The following is a 22,265-nucleotide window of genomic DNA, read 5'->3' as shown; positions in this document are numbered from 1 at the left end:
TTGAAACTCTGTTCACATTAAAAAAAATAATGTACTTACATTTGAAACAGGAAACATGGTATGAGTGCTTGGGATAATGTAGTTTAAGTGTAATTAACATTATTTATTCATATCATTTCACTTTTTTTCTATGAAAACAAGAGATACTTAATCATCTCTGTACCACATTCCATGTGTTTCGAATTGCAACCACCAGGTGATAATGTTTTTTGTAATTATAAACGAATTCCGTAATTTTATTTAGTGAATTTACTTTACGCAACAATACACAGTTGTTAGCAAGAGTGTGTAAGACCTGTGAGGAACTGTGAGGGAGGCCCAGTACGGTGTAAGATCGTGAGCAGCACTCTGTGATGTAATAAATTGTACACCTGAAATAACAGGCTTTTCCCGTTATGTGAGAGCTGTGTTGTTATCTGCCCCATTTTCACACAAGAAACTGAATAGGAAATATCAACCGCAACAAAACAGTGAAATAAATATAAGTTCTGGTCAACACTTGTTATTTTGAACAATCTGTGTTACACCCACCAAATTTCAAGAACAATTATTTCAGCTACTATTGACAGAATTAATATTTACTTAGAATTATTTTCTGTTGACAAAATTTATCCCCAGCTGGGTGGTTACATGGCAACCTGTCTGTGACTCAACACTTCCTCTATGTGGTGAGCAGCATTCTGTCCTTACCATGTATTTGTGATTCCATCCTGTTTGATTTAGTTGTGTTTTCTCAGTTAGCTTTTCTGAGGTTATTTATCTATTTATAGTCATCTGATAGCTATTTATAGGCTTCTGAAAGTGTAAGATGTTGAGCCCTTGTCACCAAATGTGGCGTCTTGCCCACTCATCTTGTATATGGTGCCTAAAGGATGCTGCATTCTCGGAATGCTATACAACAGTTCAAGCAAATAACATTAGTGGTTTTATTTCAATAAAGCAGGTTGACAATACTTAACTTAAATGTACAATGGTGTCGCAAGCAATGGGTGACATGCAACATAAATCCAAGTTCTTGTTATACACAATGTTTAAACAAGCAGTGGGTATGAATCTCTACAATCTGATATCATGGCACTCTCTGCTATTCCATGCGAATGCTCTGCAAATATTGTCCACTAATGTCCGGCCGAGGCTGGCAGGAGCGGTGCTTATATTCGCTTCGGCTAGGTGCTGCTCCTATCATCGTGACGTCCTGGTCAGTGGACTGTTGGTCGACATCGTTTCACCGCCTTCACTGGTATTGCATTCTTCTTCTTCATTCCAGCACTTTTGATTATTCCAGAACATTCCCCATCCCCAAAGTGACAGACCATCATCGTGTTGGGAGTGCAACCACAGCGGAGGGTGCAGGAGTGTGGGCGCAATGTTGGACCAGAAGCTGTGACTGCAGGGTACATCAAGCTTCCGGCCTTACCCCACCTTCTGGCCTCCACTCTGGCAGAAACATCCCCCAGAAGACGACCAGAAGGGTATGCATCCACCTCCTGCTGCCATGAACCAGACGAAGAAGGCGGTGCCTCCTGCGGTGTGGGTGGGTCCAGCTCCATCGGTAGTATAGAGGTGAAGGCTCCGTCTCCATGGTGTCGTCCCATGGTGATGTGATGACACCCTCTGGCGGCTGTTGTGGCTGCGCTGTCCTCTGGACCCGTGAATCTGGGGGAAGAGAGACTGAAAGATCATCAGGTACATGAGATAGGCGAAGTTGATTTTGATCGCGGTGCTGCAAACCATCTGGACTTGAAAGAAGATACATGCAAGCGTCAAGCCGACAGGCGATCTTGCCTCATACCTACCTTCTGCTGCCGCTAGAAACCCTGTAAAAAAAATATCGTGCAGCCCGAAACGATACTTGCGGCCTTCCTTTGGCACCGGATGCTGAGGAGGGTGGAGCAGTGTCCGATGGTGGTAGCTGTGAAGCAATACCGCCGGTGATGGTCCATCTCGTGGATGCGAACAATATGAGGTGAGAAACAGTTGCAATGCTTGATACCTGGTGTGTGCAGAGTGAGATTTGGCTATCTGCTGCTTGAAGGTTCTGTCAGAACGTTCCACTTCACCATTTGACTGTGGGTGGAATGGTGCACTAGTTAGATACTATATGCCATTATGTTCACAGAATGTTCAAATTCATTTGACTTGAACTGAGATCCATTGTCTGACACTGTTACTTCAGGTAAGCCTTCTAGGCAAAAAATCCATTACAACACCTCAATTGTGTTATGTGATTTTGTCGAGTTCATTGGCACAGCAAATGGAAACTTGCTATACGAGTCAATCACAATTAACCAACGAATGTTCCAAAAAGGTCCCGCTAAGTCTATGTGCAAACTTTGCCATGGCGATTGCGGCTTAGCCCAAGCAGAGAATTTTTGTGTTATAGCGGACTGATTTTCTGCTCATGCGTGACGCTGTGACGTCATCTGTTCTGTTTGAGCGTCCATACCTGGCCAAATACAGTGTTGACGCGCTAACTGTTTCGTACAACCAATCCCCCAGTGTCCTTGGTGAAGTAAGTGCAACACTTCTTTTAGTAAAGCTTTAGGGATCAACACATATGACTGTCCACTGTTATTCTGAACAAGAATTACACCTTCCTATACAGCAAAGTTATGCCAGCGTGCAAAGTATCGGTGCACTATAGAGTTTTTTATGCTATTCACTGAGTGAGGCCAAGATGTGCGAATGTATGTTGGCAAAATGTTCAAATCTGGATGAGCTTCTGTGGCCTGTGCAGTTTTTGTATAGTTCAGTGGAAAAGATTAAAGCAATTCAGAATAGTGAGCATCAGTGTTACAACAAGATGCACAGAAACGTCAAGAGTCTGTGTCAGAGCCACTTGGAAGACGTGAAAGTGTGATCGCATTACCATGTTGAGCTGTTGGACGATACACAATCTCGTACTTGTATTGGAAAACAACAAAGCCCATCTTTGCAATTTTTGGGCATATCCAGAATGAGATTTTCACTCTGCAGCGTAGTGTGCGCTGATATGAAACTTCCTGGCAGATTAAGACTGTGTGCCCAACCGAGACTCGAAATCGGGACCTTTGCCTTTCGCGGGCAAGTGCTCTACCATCTGAGCTACCGAAGCACGACTCACGCCTGGTGCTCACAGCTTTACTTCTGCCAGTATCTCGTCTCCTACCTTCCAAACTTTACAGCCGGCCGTGCGGTTCTAGGCGCTCCAGTCCGGAACCGTGCGACTTCTACGGTAGCAGGTTCGAATCCTGCCTCGGGCATGGATGTGTGTGATGTCATTAGGTTAGTTAGGTTTAAGTAGTTCTAAGTTCTAGGGGACTGATAACCACAGCAGTTGAGTCCCATAGTGCTCAAAGCCATTTGAACCAAACTTTACAGAAGCTCTCCTGCGAACCTTGCAGAACTAGCACTCCTGAAAGAAAGGATACTGCGGAGACATGGCTTAGCCACAACCTAGGGGACGTTTCCAGAATGAGATTTTCACTCTGCAGTGGAGTGTGCGCTGATATGAAACTTCCTGGCAGATTAAAACTGTGTGCCCGACCGAGACTCGAACTCGGGACCTTTGCAAAGGGACCTTTGCAAAGGTCCCGAGTTCGAGTCTCGGTCGGGCACACAGTTTTAATCAGCCAGGAAGTTTCAATTTTTGGGCAGTTCCTACAGGAACCGGTTTTGTTGGATGAAACAAGGACTGCAAAGGCTTGTGATCCGTTATTAAGTAGAATTTTCTGCCATACAAATAGTGGTCGAATTTGGTAACACCATACATAGTAGCCAAGGTGACACCATACACAGTAGCCAAAGCCTCTTTTTCAGTTTTCACTGAATAGTTAAACTGAGCTTTGGGCAACACTTTTGAGGCAAAAGCAATAGTGAAGTGTCAACTTTCAATACAACTGAGCAGTGCTTCAAAGTTTTGAAAAGCTTCCTGGCACTTTTCTGTCCAAAACAAGGGGACATTCTTGCAATGCAAGTGATGCAATGGAGCTGCAATTTGCGCAGCATTAGGTATAAAATGAATGTAATAGTTCATTTTCTAAAACCGACTGCAATTCTGTGACATTGAGAGGAATTGGCAAATCTCGTATGACTAACAAATGCAACTGAAGAGAATGTACACCTTGACTATTTATGACATAACCAAGATACTGCAGCTCAGGTTTTAAAAAATCACACTTGTCCAGTCAACAATTTAGTCCTGCGCCCGATAACACGTGAAACAAAGCACGTAAATTTGAATATTTTCTTCAGGTGTACAACCTGCTACTACAATATTGTTCAAATAGTTGAACAGTTTGTGCAGTCACCTGTTCCAAATACCATTGGAAAATAGCAGGTGTGGAAGCACTGCCAAAAGGCAGATGCAAATATTTAAACAAGTCCAAATGAGTATTTAGTACACACACTTTTTGAGATTCTTCATCGAGCGGTATTTGAAGATATGCGTTGCGCAAATCAATTTTCATAAAGTAGTGCCCAGTGCCTAATTTGTCTATGAGATCCTCTGGTTGTGGCAATGGACAAGTATCAATGACAGTTTGTGGGATGACTGAAGACTTAAAGTCAACACAGAGGCGAATGCGACCTGAGAGTTTGGAGAGCAAAACCAATGGACTTGCCCATTGACTTGCTTGTATGGGCACAATAACTCTGGTACCTTGCAATTCTTTAAGTTCAGCAGTGACTTTGTCCCATAAGGCAATGGGAACAGTTCTGGCCTGGCAAATTTCCGGCTGAGCATTGTCTTTCAATGTAAAACATACAACAAAATTGTTAGCTTTGCCTAAACCTTCAGAAAAGAGTTCCAAGAAGTAATTTAGAAAGTTAGCTGGACTGTATTTTGCACTGAATGTAGACACTGACAACACATTGTTGTGAATGTTAAAGCCAAACAAATCAAATGAATTAAGACCAAATATGTCCTCACACTTGCATGATTATAGCGCTGTAAAAGTCACTGTTCGTTTATGCAAGCAGTACATAGTGGGCAAAGTACATTTTCTGAGAACGGGAATGTCTTGTCCATTATAAGTTGTCAGTTGCGTGCTAGTTTTAGACAGGCGTGGGGAGCCTGACAGTTCATATGTGTGACGATTTAGCAATGTGACAGAGGCACCCGTGTCCAACTGAAATTTCACATATTTCCCACAAATAAGTAAATGAACAAAAAGTTTGTTTGACTGGTGTATCACTGACGCAACAGCACTCTTGCTAGTTGCAGACTTGGAATATACTACATTTAATGACATGGGCCTTGTGACTAGATTTTTGGGAGTGGGTCAAATTGTTATGTTTGTTCTGTTGCAAACATACAGATTGCAGATGTCCTTTCCTATCACAAGCGTAGCACTGAGCCTGTCGGGAGGGGCCACCTGGGCGTTTGTACTGTGAATAACACCTAGGGCAAGACTTAATTATGTTTGTCTGTGTAGCTGCCTGTTTAACTAACTGCTTACGTGGGCATGGAATGTTGTTTACTCGGCATGGCTAGTGCACACCGCCGGTGTGGAATGGGGCGATTGCAACTGTGGAACTCAACCCAGCAAATAGCTGGGTGCTCAAATGTATGAGCCAACAAGGCACCGAAATCGTACTGATCTAATACTTGCACACCCTGCTGAAATAATGGATTAGACTGTTTTAAAATTTGTTCTCAGAGTTTGTCATCAGGTACATTGTACGCGATCACATCACACAACATAGCATCTGAATACAAAGCATCGCAAGCACATTCGAATTTGCATTTACTTGTCATACCCTGCAAATCTGTAACCCACTAGCTATAAGTTTGTTCTGACCATTTTTTGCAATTAAAGAATTGATACCCAGCTGCTACCACATTCACTTGTTGGTAATAATAGTTAGTTAGTGAAACAATAATCTGGTTGTAACTAAGTTCACTCTGAGTGGCATTAGGAAAAAGTTTTTGAATGAGGCGGAGCACTGCACTTCCTATTGTGGATAATAGGTAGGGAAGTTTCACAGTACCTGAAACATTATGGGCTAGTATATGGGCCTCATACTGAGCCAACCACTCGAACCATTCGTCTTCCTGTTTACAAAACTGTCGAGAAGGTGGTATAGCAGCTGTAGTAGGCAGTGCCTGTTCCATCGGGCACACAGCGTTGGCGAGTAGCTGCTGCACCTTGTTGTGAGTAGCGCTGATATTTGCTGCGTGTGAAACTGAACATCTGCATTAACTGTGTGGCGTCTAACACTTGCGGCTGTGGTGCCTGAGCAGGGGGCGGGGCAGGTGGGATGGTCATGTTGGAAGATACAAATGCAACAAACAGACAAAAATATGTACAAAGAAATTTTCTGCAACACCCACCTGAAAACATGAATTAGCAAAAACCACAACAAACTGTTAAAGCAATATGCGCCCCTGCAAAATAAAGACGAGAGAATTAAGGCGCCAGCAAAAAAACGGAAAGGAGAATGCCATGGCTGCCAAGCACAGAGTTCGGTTGGATACTCGTCGCCAGTAATGTTGAGTCCTTGTCGGTAAATGTGGGGTCTTGCCCACTTGTCTCATATAGGGTACCTAAAGGATACTGCGTTCTCGGAATGCAATGATGTCTGAAGTGATGGGTGACATGCAACATAAATCCAAGTCCTTGCTATACACAGTGTTTAAACAAGCAATGGATATGGATCACTACAATCTGATATCGTAGCACTCTTTGCTAGGCCATGCTAATGCTCTGCAAATACAGTCCACTAATGTCCTGCTGAGGCTGGCGGGATCGATGCGTATATTCACTTCGGCTATATGTCACTCCTATGGTTGTCGCATCCTGGTTAGCACAGTATTGGCCGACGTCTTTTCACCGCCTTCTCTGGTCTTGCATTCTTCTTCTTCATTCCAGTGCGTCTGGTTACGCCAGAACATAAGGTACCTACTAACTAGTCTTCTGTGTGTCATTCATAGCGGCCATATGCCAGTGGGAGAGGCAGTATGTATTCCGTACATTCAACTTACGTCACTAAAGCAGCAATAGTTGCCCATCAGTAACAATAAAAAATATATATTCCTTTGATAACTACATTTTGGCTGACTTTTGCCTTCAGACAGTTGCCCTCTTGCAATTTACTCTTGGATAATGGACTTCGGTTTTGGTGTCAGTTCAAGTATCTGAATAGAGGATCTTCATCTGTTTTTTTCTCCTTAAATGAGAATGAGTCCTTACACTAATGTACATCAGCTCGTATTTATCAGCTCAGTTTAAATCAAGAAAGGCACTAGCCATTTATTCTGTTTGTTGTTTGTGAAAAGGTCTTCAGGATAGTTTAATGAGTTCTGTGATTAAACGGAAGTGGGTTATTACAAATTCACTTTTTGTATGAATCAAGGCAATATAAATCAGAAATTAGATTAGCCAGCTGTTGGACAAATGATGACTGCTTTCAAAATTATAATAAATATAATGATCAGAGTATCATTAACACAGAACTTAGTAGAACATGTGACAAAATGCTACAGATGATGTTAATGTTACTGCAGATGACTTTTTTTAAAATGATCAAAGGCTAAGGTCGGTTTCCAACTCCTGATATTCAAAGCCCACACCTGACACTAACTCTGCTTATGTTAATGAGTTTCTACAAAAATTTGCAAACACTATAATAATTTGTATCTGGACGGAAGTAGAAGTACACGGTTTTAAAAAATCAGTGACAAAACTGAGCTGAGCTGCTCCAAGTCTGAAGACATTTATAGCCTTTCAACTGTGAAACACACATGTTTTACTGAACACAGCTGTTTAGATGTGCATTTTAAAGCCTGTGGTTACTAGACAATTTTTTCTTTTGGTCCATACTATTTCCTCCCAAAACATGGAAGGCAAATAGACAGTGGTAGAAGAGATTTGTTTCATAGTATCAAAGATGAAGTAATGCTTTTAGCTCGTAAGGTCGGTATTTTAGACTTTTTTTGCTTCAAATAATCATTCCTGTCATATCCCTGAATTTTGACCGTTCCTCCTGGACACCTAGTATATGCATTTGTTTATTTGATTGTGTATAGTTTGAAATATAGTGTGTATTATAGTACAGTAAGTAGTCTCCTTTTCTCTAACATGTTAATCTCTAATGTAGAAGTTATTTTTAAAATGAGACCTGATAGCAAATGCATGGAAATGCTTAAAGATGGATTATAAATACCTTAACATATAATTACAATAAAAATTTCAACAAAATATGCTCCACATCAATTTGGATGTCAGCAGTGTTTTGATGTTATTTGTTATTATTTATGGATTTGCTCATTTCCCCCAACTTTCTCTCTTGTGGATTTTTACATGGCACTGGTAATAGGAGCCAGTCTTGGTTCCACCATTTCCTTCCGATGTTTCACTGTCTCATGTTATTTATTAGGTACATATCTCACAGTGGAGGTTGTAGAGAATGCAGTACTGGTCAAACAATTTGCATATGCATAATTCTTCTGGAGCTACACCTGATAGATACTTCAGCACTTTCCGTTTGTTGAATGTTTACAGAAAGCTATATTCATGTGTACCCCTATCTCTCTCTCTCTCACACACACACGCAAACACACTCTCTCTCTCATCTTTTTGCTAGAAAATGAATGAAAGGAGTAATATCAGTAATTGTGGTGACTATTCTCATCTTTAGATGGGTTATTTATAAATTGACTCTGCAGTTATAAATAATGAAAGTCACTGTGAATTACTAATACTGCCTTGTAACATACAGTGACATAATAACTGACTAATCACATCACAGTATTAGACTATAATAACAAAATTCTTAAGCATTTGTGTTGTGGACTAAACCATGGTGGTCTGCTAAACTAAGCCAAACCAAAGAAGCCCACAGTCCTGTGTTGATGTATAGATAAAGCATAATCTTTTATTAATTTTGGAAATGATACCTATTAGTATCTACTTCTGTGTGCGAAACAACTTAGCCATAAAGAACACGTGGTATAGAAGAGGGAAAGTCATAAAATGACGAGATGCAGCTGGGATGGTAAGTTCAGGACTGTGATAGACTTCATCTCTAGTAGCAAAGCTGGTCAGTATGGTATGGATGTTAAAGTCATACCCAGTGAGTGCCTAGATAACGACCACCAGCTATTAACTGCTGACCTGAAAGGTGTTCAAGTGCCAAAGTTTAAACAAAAGAGAATGTCAAAGATTAAGACTTGGCTGTTGAAGGGCATGGAGAAGAATAGAAAGTATAAAGCACAAATAGCAGCCAAATTACCCAAAATTGAGAAGGGGAATAGAAGAAGAATGGTCCTTATTCAAAGAAACCTTTGTTAGAGAAGCCACGGACATCTGTGGAAAAACAAGTGCCACAACAAAAGAGAAGGAAGCTCCTTGGTGGAATGATTGGTTAAAGATAGCAGTAAAAGATGGGAACATACTGAAAAGAAAATTAGACCATGAAAAATAGATGATAGATGAAATGAATTAGCATTTGACCATGTAGCTCAGGAGTACTGCAAAGAGAAACTAGCTGTAAAAAGACTGATCCAGGAAGAAAAGGAAAAGTGCTGGGAAGACTTTACTACAAGGATAGAGGAAGAATCTCAGGGAAGTAGGAAGTAGGAAATTACAATTCAGAGTACTAAAGAGCAAATGAAATGAATATGTAAAAATCCTTGTTCTGGAAATAGATGACGGTAACTTAATATGAACAGAGGAAGGAATCAGGGATGAAATGGAAAAGTACTTCAACATGCTGCTAAATGGAGATGGGGACAACACAACCATCAACGACTGTAGAGTAATTAGTGAAGTCCAAACTAGTGGACACCCATTAACATGGCGGAGATAGAAACAGCATTGAAGAGTGTGTGGAATGGAAAGTTGATTCAGACATGAGAAAGGCAGCTGATATAGTAGGCATAAATTAGCTATATAGAGCGTTATCAGTGGCTTGGAAAGAAAACAAAATCCCAGAAGACTGGAGTAAAGGAGTCGTTGTCCATCTGCTCAAAAAGGACAAACGACGAAATTGTGGAAATTACAGAGGCATCACACTGCTGTCACACGCCTTGAAGCTGTTAGAAAAGATCATAGAAATGAGAATTAGAAAGATAGTAGAACCTTCGCTTGAGGTACAACAGTGTGGATTCAGGAAAGCCAGAGTTACAATGGATCTTATTTTTGCAATAAGAATGTTGACAGAAAAGTACTGGGAATATGGAAGAAATCTTGTGATTGTATTTGTGGACATTGAAAAAGCGAATGACAGCAAAGTCAAGATGCTATACCGAAAGTGTTACAGCTGTCTCCAGATAGGCAATGGATGATCAGAATGGTTTGAAACAAAGAGAGGAGTCTAACAAGGAAGTGCCCTATCACCACTCCTGTTCGTAACAGTAACGGACAAGATCATAAAATCTGTCAAGAAAATAGACAGTGAACCAAATGCCCTAGTTTTTGCTGCTGATTTGATAGTATGGGGAGAGACAGAAGCTGAAACACAGAGGAAACATAGTGATTGGAACAACACAATCAAAAATTTTGGGCTAAAAATAAAAAAATAAAAGACAGTAGAAATGACCGTCGACAGGTGAGGAACGACCTCAAGTATATTTCTACAAGGAGTCAAAGTAAAATCTGTTTCACATTTCAAGTACCTAGGAAGCGTGATCTCAAAAGGCAACATCATTAAGCAGGAAATACTCAGTAGGCCGCAGAAAGCACCCAATTTTTACATTCAAGTCAGAAATCTTCTCTGGGACGATAAAATGCCACGAAAAGCAAAGGCGACCAGTACCACATCTGTTTTGTACTCGTCCTAACGTATGGTTTAGAAACGTGTACTCTACTAAACAAAGACCTCGACAGAATTTAGGCAACAAAAGTGAGATTCAGTAGAACTCTGAATCGAACAACTAGGAAGAACAAATTCAGGAATGAGGTGAACAAATAAGTAGACGGTATTGAGGTTCCAGTTAGCCGTGTCCTAAAGAAACGCAGGCTTCAGTGGTGTGGGCACATAATGAGAATGAACAGCCAGAGACCTGCCAAAAGTATTTCAAACTGGAAGAAGACCACAGGGAAGACCGAGAAAATGCTGGATAGAGGCTGTAAGACCAGATGTGGAGGGAAAAGGACACAACTGGGAAGCTCTCTTGGAATAGAAGATCTATGAAGCCAGAACTAGATGGCGACCACTTGTACACCACACCCTGGAACCTGGAGTTGAAAAATGGTGACGACGACGACGACGATTACGGGGTCCCCTGATCTTCGTGGAAGTGAGTGTCTTTCACGTCCTCTCGACTGTAGGGATGATTTGTGTTTGTGAACTGTTCCTTTCCTTTCCTTTCTTTTATCTTTAAAAATGGCTACCACAACCAGTACACCAGTATCAGCTGGCACAGTAGCTAGAAAAAAATGAACTACTGTCCTTGGTGATTAGACGATTGATTGAAGTAACTACTCCCTTTGCTAATACAGACATGTACGAATAAACAGAGAGATTTCATTTCGCTTATAAAATCTCGACCTCTACCGACTGTTGCCTTTAGTGCTGTCGGTAATGCGACGGGAACGTTGTCGCCAGTAACGGCGTGTGCCTTTAGGTATAATTTTATTGTTCCTTTATTGTTGTGCAGATAGTTACTTGGAAGATTTTATGTATTCCGCAATAATTCTTTGTCTCCTCATTCTATTGTCATCTGAAGAAGATGACGATAGGCTCACAGAAACAGCTTACGTTATCATGAAACGGTCATGTGCTTGTGTCATAAAAAAAAAAGTTGAGGTGGATGTAAATATTTTTTTTTACGTACTAGTATTCTTAGCATAGGAATAAGTACTGTTTCATCTGTGGCCCAGACAATACCCTCTGGCCAGAGTCTCCTGCGTAGATGCCCTGTGCTGGAAGCAGATTCTTCTGCAAAGGCAGCCTTCTAAATTTCTTGGATCTACAATCAGATACTGCTTTTGCTGTTGTCTTGAAGGCAACCTCACAGAATACAGTATTTTGTTACTTTTTGTTGTATCTCTTCTGAAATTTCCATCAGCTTAATGATTAGTCAGTTTGAATTTCTGCAGAATGAGTTTACAGTATGAAATTCATCAACAAATTTTGTTTTTGCAGAACGAACTGCTTGAGGAAGGTTTAGTGCACGCTGTAATGCTGTACACGTGGAGGTGCTGTTCTCGTGCTATTCCACAGCCAAAATCAAATGAACAACCGAATAGGGTTGAAATATATGAGAAAACTGTAGAAGTTCTTGCACCAGAAGTGAATAAACTCTTGAACTTTATGTATTTTCAGGTAAACCACTTTTATTAACTTCAAAGCCCCTTGTATACATACAAGTGCTGATTGTATAAATTTGCTCATTAATTGTGTTCTTTGCAGAGGAAAGCTATAGAAAGATTTTCTGCTGAAGTGAAGAGATTATGCCATCAAGAAAAAAGAAAAGATTTTGTTTCAGAAGCATACCTTCTTACACTAGGAAAATTTATTAACATGTTTGCTGTTCTTGATGAATTAAAGAATATGAAATCAAGTGTGAAAAATGACTATTCTACTTACAGAAGGTATCACTGTTTGAAAACAGATTGTTTATTTTATTCTCAGTTGAGCTATTAATAACCTGCAAAATATGTATTTGTTTGCTTTGTAGGGCAGCCCAGTTTCTAAAAGTGATGGCTGATTCACAGACACTTCAGGAATCTCAAAACCTTTCAATGTTCCTTGCAACTCAGAATAAAATCAGAGATACAGTTAAAGAAAACTTGGAAAAAATTCCTGGGTATGAGGAACTTTTAGCAGATGTAGTGAATATATGTGTTCACATGTTTGAGACAAAAATGTACTTGACACCACATGAGAAGCATATGCTTGTTAAGGTGATGGGATTTGGACTGTTTCTCATGGATAGTGATCTGTGTAATATCAATAAACTTGATCAAAAGAAGAAGCTAAAGCTAGAGAAGATTGACAGGATATTTAAGGTAAAGAAATTTGAGATTAATGTTCCATGTTTTTACAATTATTCTTTTATTTACCAAATACATTCTCTCTTAATATCTGTAGCTATACACCTTGTGAATGATTTCAGAATCTGGAAGTTGTGCCACTGTTTGGAGATATGCAGATAGCGCCATTCAATTATATAAAGCGTAGCAAGCATTTTGATCCGTCCAAGTGGCCTCTGTCCAGTTCCAACAGCATAAGTCCTCAAGCTGATTTAATGGTGCACCTGCCCCAGATACGAGAAGACCATGTTAAATACATCAGTGAACTTGCAAGATATAGCAATGAAGTAAGAGTAATTATCACAAGATCTTAATTGGATTATTGACGTGTAGATGCCTCATTTTGCTTGTTATATTAATGATCAGAATTAACATAAAATTAATTCTTCTATACTCATTATAGCAGGGCCAGTTGCTATACATTGTACAGAATATTGACAGAAATAAGGCTGTATTGACAATGAAGTGTATTATGAACGGTAAGACAATCATTTCATAGGCTTTTCTGCTATGGTTAAGGTGCCACCTGAGGGAGACTTTTTTGCCAAAACTGATTATCTGCTACGTGTTGATTTTGTGTGTGTGTGTGTGTGTGTGTGTGTGTGTGTGTGTGTGTTTTTTTTACAAATGGTACTCACTTACTAAAGGACTGATAAGTGTTGTATACATACATGTAACAGAAAACAGTGTTCACTGGCGTTAAAGCTCTGGCTCTTTTTCTAGTAGAAAGTACATGAATTCACACAAACTCTAGCAGCTGCAGCATCATTTTTTTCTACTAGGAAAAGAGCCAGAGCTTGAAAGCAAGTGAACACTTGTTTTCTGTTATGTGCATCTATGCGCCACACATCAGTCTGCCATAGGTGAGTGGTTACCTTTCCCTTTTTTTACATATCATTTCATCTAGGAATTTCCATTACTGCTACATGCTTCTTAAACTACACAGGATGATTGCTAAGTATTTGATGATATCACAGGCTGCGAAGTTTGTGCACTAACTGTAGAGGCATTACATTTGATTTCTGTACAAAGTGTAAATGTGACAGACAAGCAGATAGTAGTCCTATTTCAGCTAACATTCTCGAGAAGGTGGTGTTAAATTTTTGGTGACTACAATAATGTGCCTTCTCAGTTGTAATATTTTTAGTGTAAGAGGAATGATGAGCCATTTTTCATTGCCAAAACACTGCGAGTAGAAATCACATGCTGAAATATGGGGATAGTGGGTTGTCAAGGTGCAGCATATATTCTCTCTTTTCGCAGCCAATTCACCAGCCTGGTATGTGTTAATTCAGAACATCCATATGCCAATGTGGTGGGCAGTAGAGACACATTTTCCTTCACCATGAACTGTGGTACAAACTGCATTAATTGACTGTTCTGTTGGTTCTTGGCAGAATATTTTATACATTATGAATGAAAAATGCATAACACTGGTGTAACATTCCACAATATTTATTATTTTACAAACATATTTTCAGCTTGAAGATTTTAAACTTTGTTTGTTTACAGAGAGTCTCATTTAATGTTCAAAGATGACAATTCTGATGTTTGATTTAGGACTAAAACAAGAGGAAAAATGTGATGTAAAACTATTTAGCTTAGATACAGTATGTGGCACATTAAATAATGAACTATGTGGCAAATTACAACAATGTTCTGAGAACAAAAATAAGTTGAACAATACATAGCAAACTTTGGTAATATGTTCCAACTGGGTGACTGAACAAGATAACTTGTCCTTAACAGCTCCAGTGTTAGAAACATGTAAAACATTACAAATGAGACTAAACAGGCAAGTGAATTGACTGTAATTATTCAACATAAAATTTTAACCCAGCAAGTGAAGCTACAGAAACTGAAATAAAGGAAAAATGGGGAACTTGAGTAGAAGGGGAAAATTACAGAGCAATTTGGAAGGCATTATTAGCAGTATCTGTGGTTAGAAGTTGCGTGTAAGGTAACTGTGTCTAATCATTCAGTACTGTTGTGGCCTGGGGAGTTGAGGTTGCATTGTGACCAGGAGGCCGAGCCCGGACTGTGGGTGAGTGCTCCAGTTTGCACCTGGAGATGTCAGTGAAACGTTGATATCTGCAGTAACATTTATGTATAATTTTCAATCTACAGAGTTATAAGGGTGTTCAGAGTGGTGATTGGCAGCCAGACGTAAGTGCACATGTCGCAAAGAATGGCGGATGCCTCATAGGCTAGTCGTGACATTGTGCTGCAGGTCAGTGCCACAGTTACATGCTGTGTTGGCGATAGTGTAGGGGCAAGGAGGTGCCACCTGTCAAACGTTCAGCGATACAGTGCAGCTCTCACCACAGAACTTTTGAAGACAGTCCATCTCGCGCTTAGGTGGAGACTGCTGACTGTGGTCCAGGATGTAAGTAGTTATGACGACTAGAACCCAGTTGACCAAGACTACAATAGATGCTCACGAGTCAGTCAGGGTCCTGTGGAAAAGTGCCGTGCCTGATTGGTCTGGAGATAACAGCTTGCACATCATCTGTGATAACTAGTAACCAGCAACAGCAGACCACAGCTGTCGTACGCGTCAGGTTGGCTCTGTCTTGGTACTGAAGTCCACAAGCAGGTAGCGTGCAGACTCGTCGTCAGTCAACTTGTCGTGGTGTCACTGATACTCGGCATCTGTCATTCTCTCTGGTTCTAGTGACACAGCCAGAATGGCAGCATGACAATGTGTCTTGGAGCTCCAAAAGCCTTGTTATTTAAAGGGCCGAGCATATGCCTACAATACAGTGGCTCTGAGTGCACGAGTGTGTATGCCTTCATTTATCAGTCCCGTCAGAGTTCCTTGCATCACTGTGGTAATTCAGTAATTACTCTGCATCACTGGGCTTCTGCTTACACGTGACTTTGCAGTAGCACACCGACACTGAAGTTTGGAAGTTATGTAGTGTTACTTTACAGTGCCTTGTTATGCAGCAGTGCAGTGTTTGCATTTCTTCCTTCCTCGGTCTGTTACATTGGCGGTATGCCTTGTTGACGTTCCAACTGGCACACTGCCGCGTAGCTACCCTTCTTTGTTCTGATCTCGCTTGGTAGAACTTTGAAAAATTTAGATATGTAGCAAGTAGACACATGTTTATTGATTTCCTTCCAAGGTACACTGAATAGCCAAAGAAACTGGTACACCTGCCTAATATCGTGCAGGGCCCCTGCGAGCTTGCAGAAGTGCGGCAACACGACATGGTGTGGACTCAGTTAATGTCTGAAGTAGTGCTGGAGGGCACTGACACCATGAATCCTGCAGGGCGGTCCATAAATCTGTAAGATTACGAGGGGGTGGAGATGTCTTCTGAATAGCATGTTGCAAGGCATCCCAGATATGCTCAATAATGTTCATTTCTGGGGAGCTTAGTGGCCAACGGAAGTATTTAGACTCAGATGAGTGTTTCTGGAGCTACTCTGTAGAAATTCTGATGTTTAGGGTGTTCCATTGTCCCGCTTTAATTGCCCAAGTCCATCGGAATGCATAATGGACATGAATGGATGCAGGTGACCAGACAGGATGCTTATGTACATGTCACCTGTCGGAATCGTATCTAGACATATTGGAGTTCCCATATCACTCCAACTGCACACACCACCCCACTGACGAGTCTCCACCGGCTTGAACAGTCCCCTGCTGACATGCAGGGTTCATGGATTCACAAGGTTGTCTCTATAACTGTACATGTCCATCAGCTCGATACAATTTGAAACGAGACTTGTCCGACCAGGCAACGTGTTTCCAGTCATCAGCAGTCCAATGTCGGTGCTGATGGGCCCAGGCGAGGCGTAAACGTTTGTGTCGTGCAGTTATCAAGGGTACACTAATGGGCCTTTGGCTCCGAAAGCCCATACTGATGGTTAAGCGTTGAAATCTGCAGCAATTTGCAGATAGGTTGCACTTTTGTCACATGGAACAATTCTCTTCAGTCGTTGTTGGTCCTGTTCTTGGAGAACCTTTTTCCAGCTGCAGCAGTATCGGAGATTTGATGTTCTATCAGATTCCTGATATTCTTGGTACACTCATAAAATGGTCGTATGGGAAAATCCCACTTCATCACTACCTCGGAGATGCTTTGTCCTGTCGCTCGTGTGCCGACTGTAACATCATATTCAAACTCACTTAAATCTTGATAACCAGCCATTGTAGCAACAGTTAACCAATCTAACAACTCCACAACACACTTATTGTATATTGACATTGCCGACTGCAGCGCTATATTCTGCCTGTTTACATATCTCTGTATTTGAATACACATGCCTATACCAGTTTCTTTGGTGCTCCAATGTAGTTATTCATCCCTTTGTGGATGTTATATAAGACTTTGTAACTGAGGCATTCTTTAAGCAGGTCTTCTGCAAAAGTAGAGTGTCCTTTCCTAAGACTCCACCTTATGTGGATTTAAGTGGTGATAGTCCAACTCAAGGGTCATGGCTCATGGCTGCCGTGTGATTGTCAAGGTGTATGTGACACTCAACAGGCTATGTATTTCCCTACTGGAAAGATAAATCACATCCACATGTGTGGAATGAAAGGGGTGTCATGGTCAGAGTGCTTGCCGAAATAAAAAAGTCTACATAAAAATATTGGATATTTATTGTCTCACAGTCTAATAATGCTACATTAATACCAAACTGAGCATGATGACGAGTCCATCACCACTTGGAATGTTTTTACATGTTGAAAACTGTAGTTTACAGCAATATTAATAATTGGCATTTATGCTAATTTCCTTCACAAATTAATTGTTTGAGAACTTGTGCTATGAATTCAAACGAGGTAGCAAAAGAAATGTACATTTTTGTAGTATAACCTGTGAGCACCATGCTTTAATACAGTAAATAGTTTGAACTCAAACAGTTATACAACTAAAGTAAGCCAGAATATGTGGTTCTTCACAGTAACAGGTGTTATGATACCAGCACAGCTTATACCCATCTGTTACCTGTTTCCTGTCATGATGCTTTTACAATATTCAGTATTTTTAATAGTAATATTAAATTTATTTAAATAGCCCACTAATAAAGGCTTTTGCCCTTTGAGTATTGTGCATATATTGTAAATTCTGAGGGCACTAGGTGAAAGGTCGTTGAAAGACAATTCGGAATAACTGACCACTTAAATTTTGTGTTAATTTATAAATGGGATTTCATTGTGTAAACCATTGTTGCAGAAAGGTTTCAATATGTATTTTGTATATGTGTAGACTGCAGCAACAAATGAAAATTTGTACAAAAGCCGGGATTCGAATCCGAATCTCCTGCTCCCTAGGGAGATGCAGTAACCACTAGGCCAATCTAGCACAGTGGCTTTGCACAACTGCATGTACTATGCTAGCATGCCTTCTTCCTCAATCCAAATTCCCATTCATGTCTCAGCTCACTTGGTATTCGCCCTGAACTTGAATAGTATTGCAGAGGCACTCTAACTATACTGGAAAAGGAACTCTGTATCAAACGAAACGGGTGGGGGGGATTCTCCCTCAAGCCCAGGCATAAGTGCTTTAATAAAATGAAATTATATGGTTCCAGAGAACTTGTCAAGTCTCAAACATTTATGATGTATGTATTTTACAATTATTTGAGACTTGAAAAGATCTCGGGAACTACCTAGTTTTATATGAATATGTATTTTATCAGTAACTGGGAAAGCAATAGACTTATACTATAGTTTGTGGGTGGCAAATGACTGCAAGAAAGAGGATTGTCATTATACATATATAGCTCTAAAGTTTTATTGGTGGTGATTTTGATTGAACAAACAGGGCAGTGTGATATCAGTGACACTTCATAAGTAAGATGTGAAAGTTTTGTGTCAGAGTCTGTGCAGTGAGTTTGACGATAGGCAGTGCTGGAGAGAGAATTTTTTGTGGCATATTGGCTTCGTCAATTGTGTAAGAATTTAAATTTTACGCAATGTGTGTGTATCTTAATTTGTCATTGACTGGTGACAACTGTTTAACTTTTGATGGATATCAGACACTGAAGCCAGCGGAAATGTTAGTTCGCAGTAAGTTGTTATGTGCTGCAGTTAACTAAAGTCAGTTGAAATTAATGTCTTGCGAAGCAGTAGCACTAATGAGAAGCTAAATAGATATAGTATGAATGCATGTTCTCGCAACGATATCCATTAATAAGCCACGGGTTTCAAGCCGCATCAAGTGGTTAACTGTCCACACATTTTTGGCAGAGATCTCCCTGCCATTGTCAAGTGGCTGACTATCGTGTGAATGCCTCTTCCATGCTTATATAGCTGCGCTGCCTCCAGTGTTGTCACTGGTGCCTAGTCTTGCACCATTAATGGCAGTGTTTGGGTAGTGCGACCACTGCACTTACTTCAACTCCCCAATCACAGGATTCCAGGCTGTACTCAGCTTTGTCATCTTTATTGGGGTGTTTTCTGATATTTTGGTCTCTATTGCTTCATTTATTACACTATCCCAGAAGCCCTTGGTCCATTTAATAATAGAAGTATCATCAAATGCAGTTCGGTGTCCGTTTTCCAGTGCATGCTCCACTACAGCTGATTTTTTTGGGGTAGCATAAGATGAAACCCCTTTCATGTTCTATGCAGCACTGTTCAACAGTGCGGAAAGTCTGACCAACATAAAACTGCCCACATTCACATGATATTTTGTACATTCCAGGTGTTCTGAGGCCTACATAGTCTTTCACAGGCTTCATAGTTGCAAGATCCGTGGGGGGGGGGGGGGGGGGGGGCTGAAGACTTTGTCAATTTTATGTTTCTACATCTACATCTACATGACTACTCTGCAATTCACATTTAAGTGCTTGGCAGAGGGTTCATTGAACCACAATCATACTATCTCTCTACCATTCCACTCCCGAACAGCGCGCGGGAAAAACGAACACCTAAACCTTTCTGTTCGAGCTCTGATTTCTCTTATTTTATTTTGATGATCATTCCTCCCTATGTAGGTTGGGCTCAACAAAATATTTTCGCATTCAGAAGAGAAAGTTGGTGACTGCAATTTTGTAAATAGATCTCGCCGCGACAAAAAAGTCTTTGCTTTAATGACTTCCATCCCAATTCGCGTATCATATCTGCCACACTCTCTCCCCTATTACGTGATAATACAAAACGAGCTGCCCTTTTTTGCACCCTTTCGATGTCCTCCATCAAGCCCACCTGGTAAGGATCCCACACTGCGCAGCAAAATTCTAACAGAGGACGAACAAGTGTAGTGTAAGCTGTCTCTTTAGTGGACTTGTTGCATCTTCTAAGTGTCCTGCCAATGAAACGCAACCTTTGGCTCGCCTTCCCCACAATATTATCTGTGTGGTCTTTCCAACTGAAGTTGTTCGTAATTTTAACACCCAGGTACTTAGTCGAATTGACAGCCTTGAGAATTGTACTATTTATTGAGTAATCGAATTCCAACGGATTTCTTTTGGAACTCATGTGGGTCACCTCACACTTTTCATTATTTAGCATCAACTGCCACCTGCCACACCATACAGCAATCTTTTCTAAATCACTTTGCAACTGATACTGGTTTTCGGATGACCTTACTAGACGGTAAATTACAGCATCATCTGAGAACAACCTAAGAGAACTGCTCAGATTGTCACCCAGGTCATTTATATAGACCAGGAACAGCAGAAGTCCCAGGACACGCTTCCCTGGGGAACACCTGATATCACTTCAGTTTTACTCGATGATTTGCCGTCTATTACTACGAACTGCGACCTTCCTGACAGGAAATCACAAATCCAGTCGCACAACTGAGACGATACCCCATTGATTAGAAGTCGCTTGTGAGGAACGGTGTCAAAAGCTTTCCGGAAATCTAGAAATACGGAATCAACTTGAGATCCCCTGTCGATAGCGGCCATTACTTCGTGCGAATAAAGAGCTAGCTGTGTTGCACAAGAACGATGTTTTCTGAAACCATGCTGATTACATATCAATAGATCATTCCCTTCGAGGTGATTCATAATGTTTGAATACAGTATGTGCTCCAAAACTCTACTGCAAACCGACGTCAATGATATAGGTCTGTAGTTCGATGGATTACTCCTACTACCCTTCTTAAACACTGGTGCGACCTGCGCAATTTTCCAATCTGTAGGTACAGATCTATCGGTGAGCAAGTGGTTGTATATGATTGCTAAGTAGGGAGCTATTGTATCAGTGCAATCTGAAAGGAACCTAATCGGTATACAATCTGGACCTGAAGACTTGCCCGTATCAAGTGATTTGAGTTGCTTCGCAACCCCTAAGGTATCTACTTCTAAGAAACTCATGCTAGCAGCTGTTCGTGTTTCAAATTCTGGAATATTCCATTCGTCTTCCCTGGTGAAGGAATTTCAGAAAACTGCGTTCAATAACTCCGCTTTAGCGGCACAGTCGTCGGTAACAGTACCATCGACACTGCGCAGCGAAGGTATTGACTGCGTCTTGCCGCTTGTGTACTTTACATAGGACCAGAATTTCTTCGGATTTTCTACCAAATTTCGAGACAATGTTTCGTTGTGGAACCTATTAAAGGCATCTCGCATTGAAGTCCATGCCATATTTCGCGCGTCTGTAAATTTTAGCCAATCTTTGGGATTTCGCGTTCTTCTGAACTTCGCATGCTTTTTCCGTTGCCTCTGCAACAGCGTTCGGACCTGTTTTGTGTACCACGGCGGATCAGTTCCATCTCTTACCAATTTATGAGGTATGAATCTCTCAATTGCTGTTGCTACTATATCTTTGAATTTGAGCCACATCTCGTCTACATTTGCGTAGTCAGTTCGGAAGGAATGGAGATTGTCTCTTAGGAAGGCTTCTAGTGACACTTTATCTGCTTTTTTAAATAAAATTATTTTGCGTTTGTTTCTGGTGGATTTGGAAGAAACGGTATTGAGCCTAGCTACAACGACCTTGTGATCACTAATCCCTGTATCAGTCATGATGCTCTCTATCAGCTCTGGATTGTTTGTGGCTAAGAGGTCAAGTGTCTTTTCGCAACCATTTACAATTCGCGTGGGCTCGTGGACTAACTGCTCGAAATAATTTTCGGAGAAAGCATTTAGGACAATCTCGGAAGATGTTTTCTGCCTACCACCGGTTTTGAACAAGTATTTTTGCCAACCTATCGAGGGAAGGTTGAAGTCCCCACCAACTATAACCGTATGAGTGGGGTATTTATTTGTTACGAGACTCAAATTTTCTCTGAACTGTTCAGCAACTATATCATTGGAGTCTGGGGGTTGGTAGAAGAAGCCAATTATTAACTTAGTTCGGCTGTTAAGTATAACCTCCACCCATACCAATTCGCATGG

At 40.8% G+C, this 22,265-nt stretch overlaps 1 protein-coding gene across 2 annotated transcripts in view; it reads left to right on the top strand.

Moving 5' to 3' along the window:
- LOC126095197 (cytoplasmic FMR1-interacting protein) overlaps positions 1 to 22,265 on the top strand; it is a 159,206-nt gene that overhangs the window by 17,992 nt on the left and 118,949 nt on the right. For both annotated transcript variants that reach the window (XM_049909930.1, XM_049909929.1), the window contains exons 3-6: positions 12,070 to 12,249; positions 12,337 to 12,518; positions 12,605 to 12,935; positions 13,043 to 13,246. In XM_049909930.1, the coding sequence (XP_049765887.1) occupies positions 12,070 to 12,249; positions 12,337 to 12,518; positions 12,605 to 12,935; positions 13,043 to 13,246 (897 nt within the window). The remainder of the gene's footprint in view (positions 1 to 12,069; positions 12,250 to 12,336; positions 12,519 to 12,604; positions 12,936 to 13,042; positions 13,247 to 22,265) is intronic.

Source organism: Schistocerca cancellata, chromosome 8 (assembly GCF_023864275.1).
Source record: "Schistocerca cancellata isolate TAMUIC-IGC-003103 chromosome 8, iqSchCanc2.1, whole genome shotgun sequence".
NCBI classification, from domain to species: domain Eukaryota; kingdom Metazoa; phylum Arthropoda; class Insecta; order Orthoptera; family Acrididae; genus Schistocerca; species Schistocerca cancellata.
This window is presented reverse-complemented; position numbering and strand designations above follow the sequence as displayed.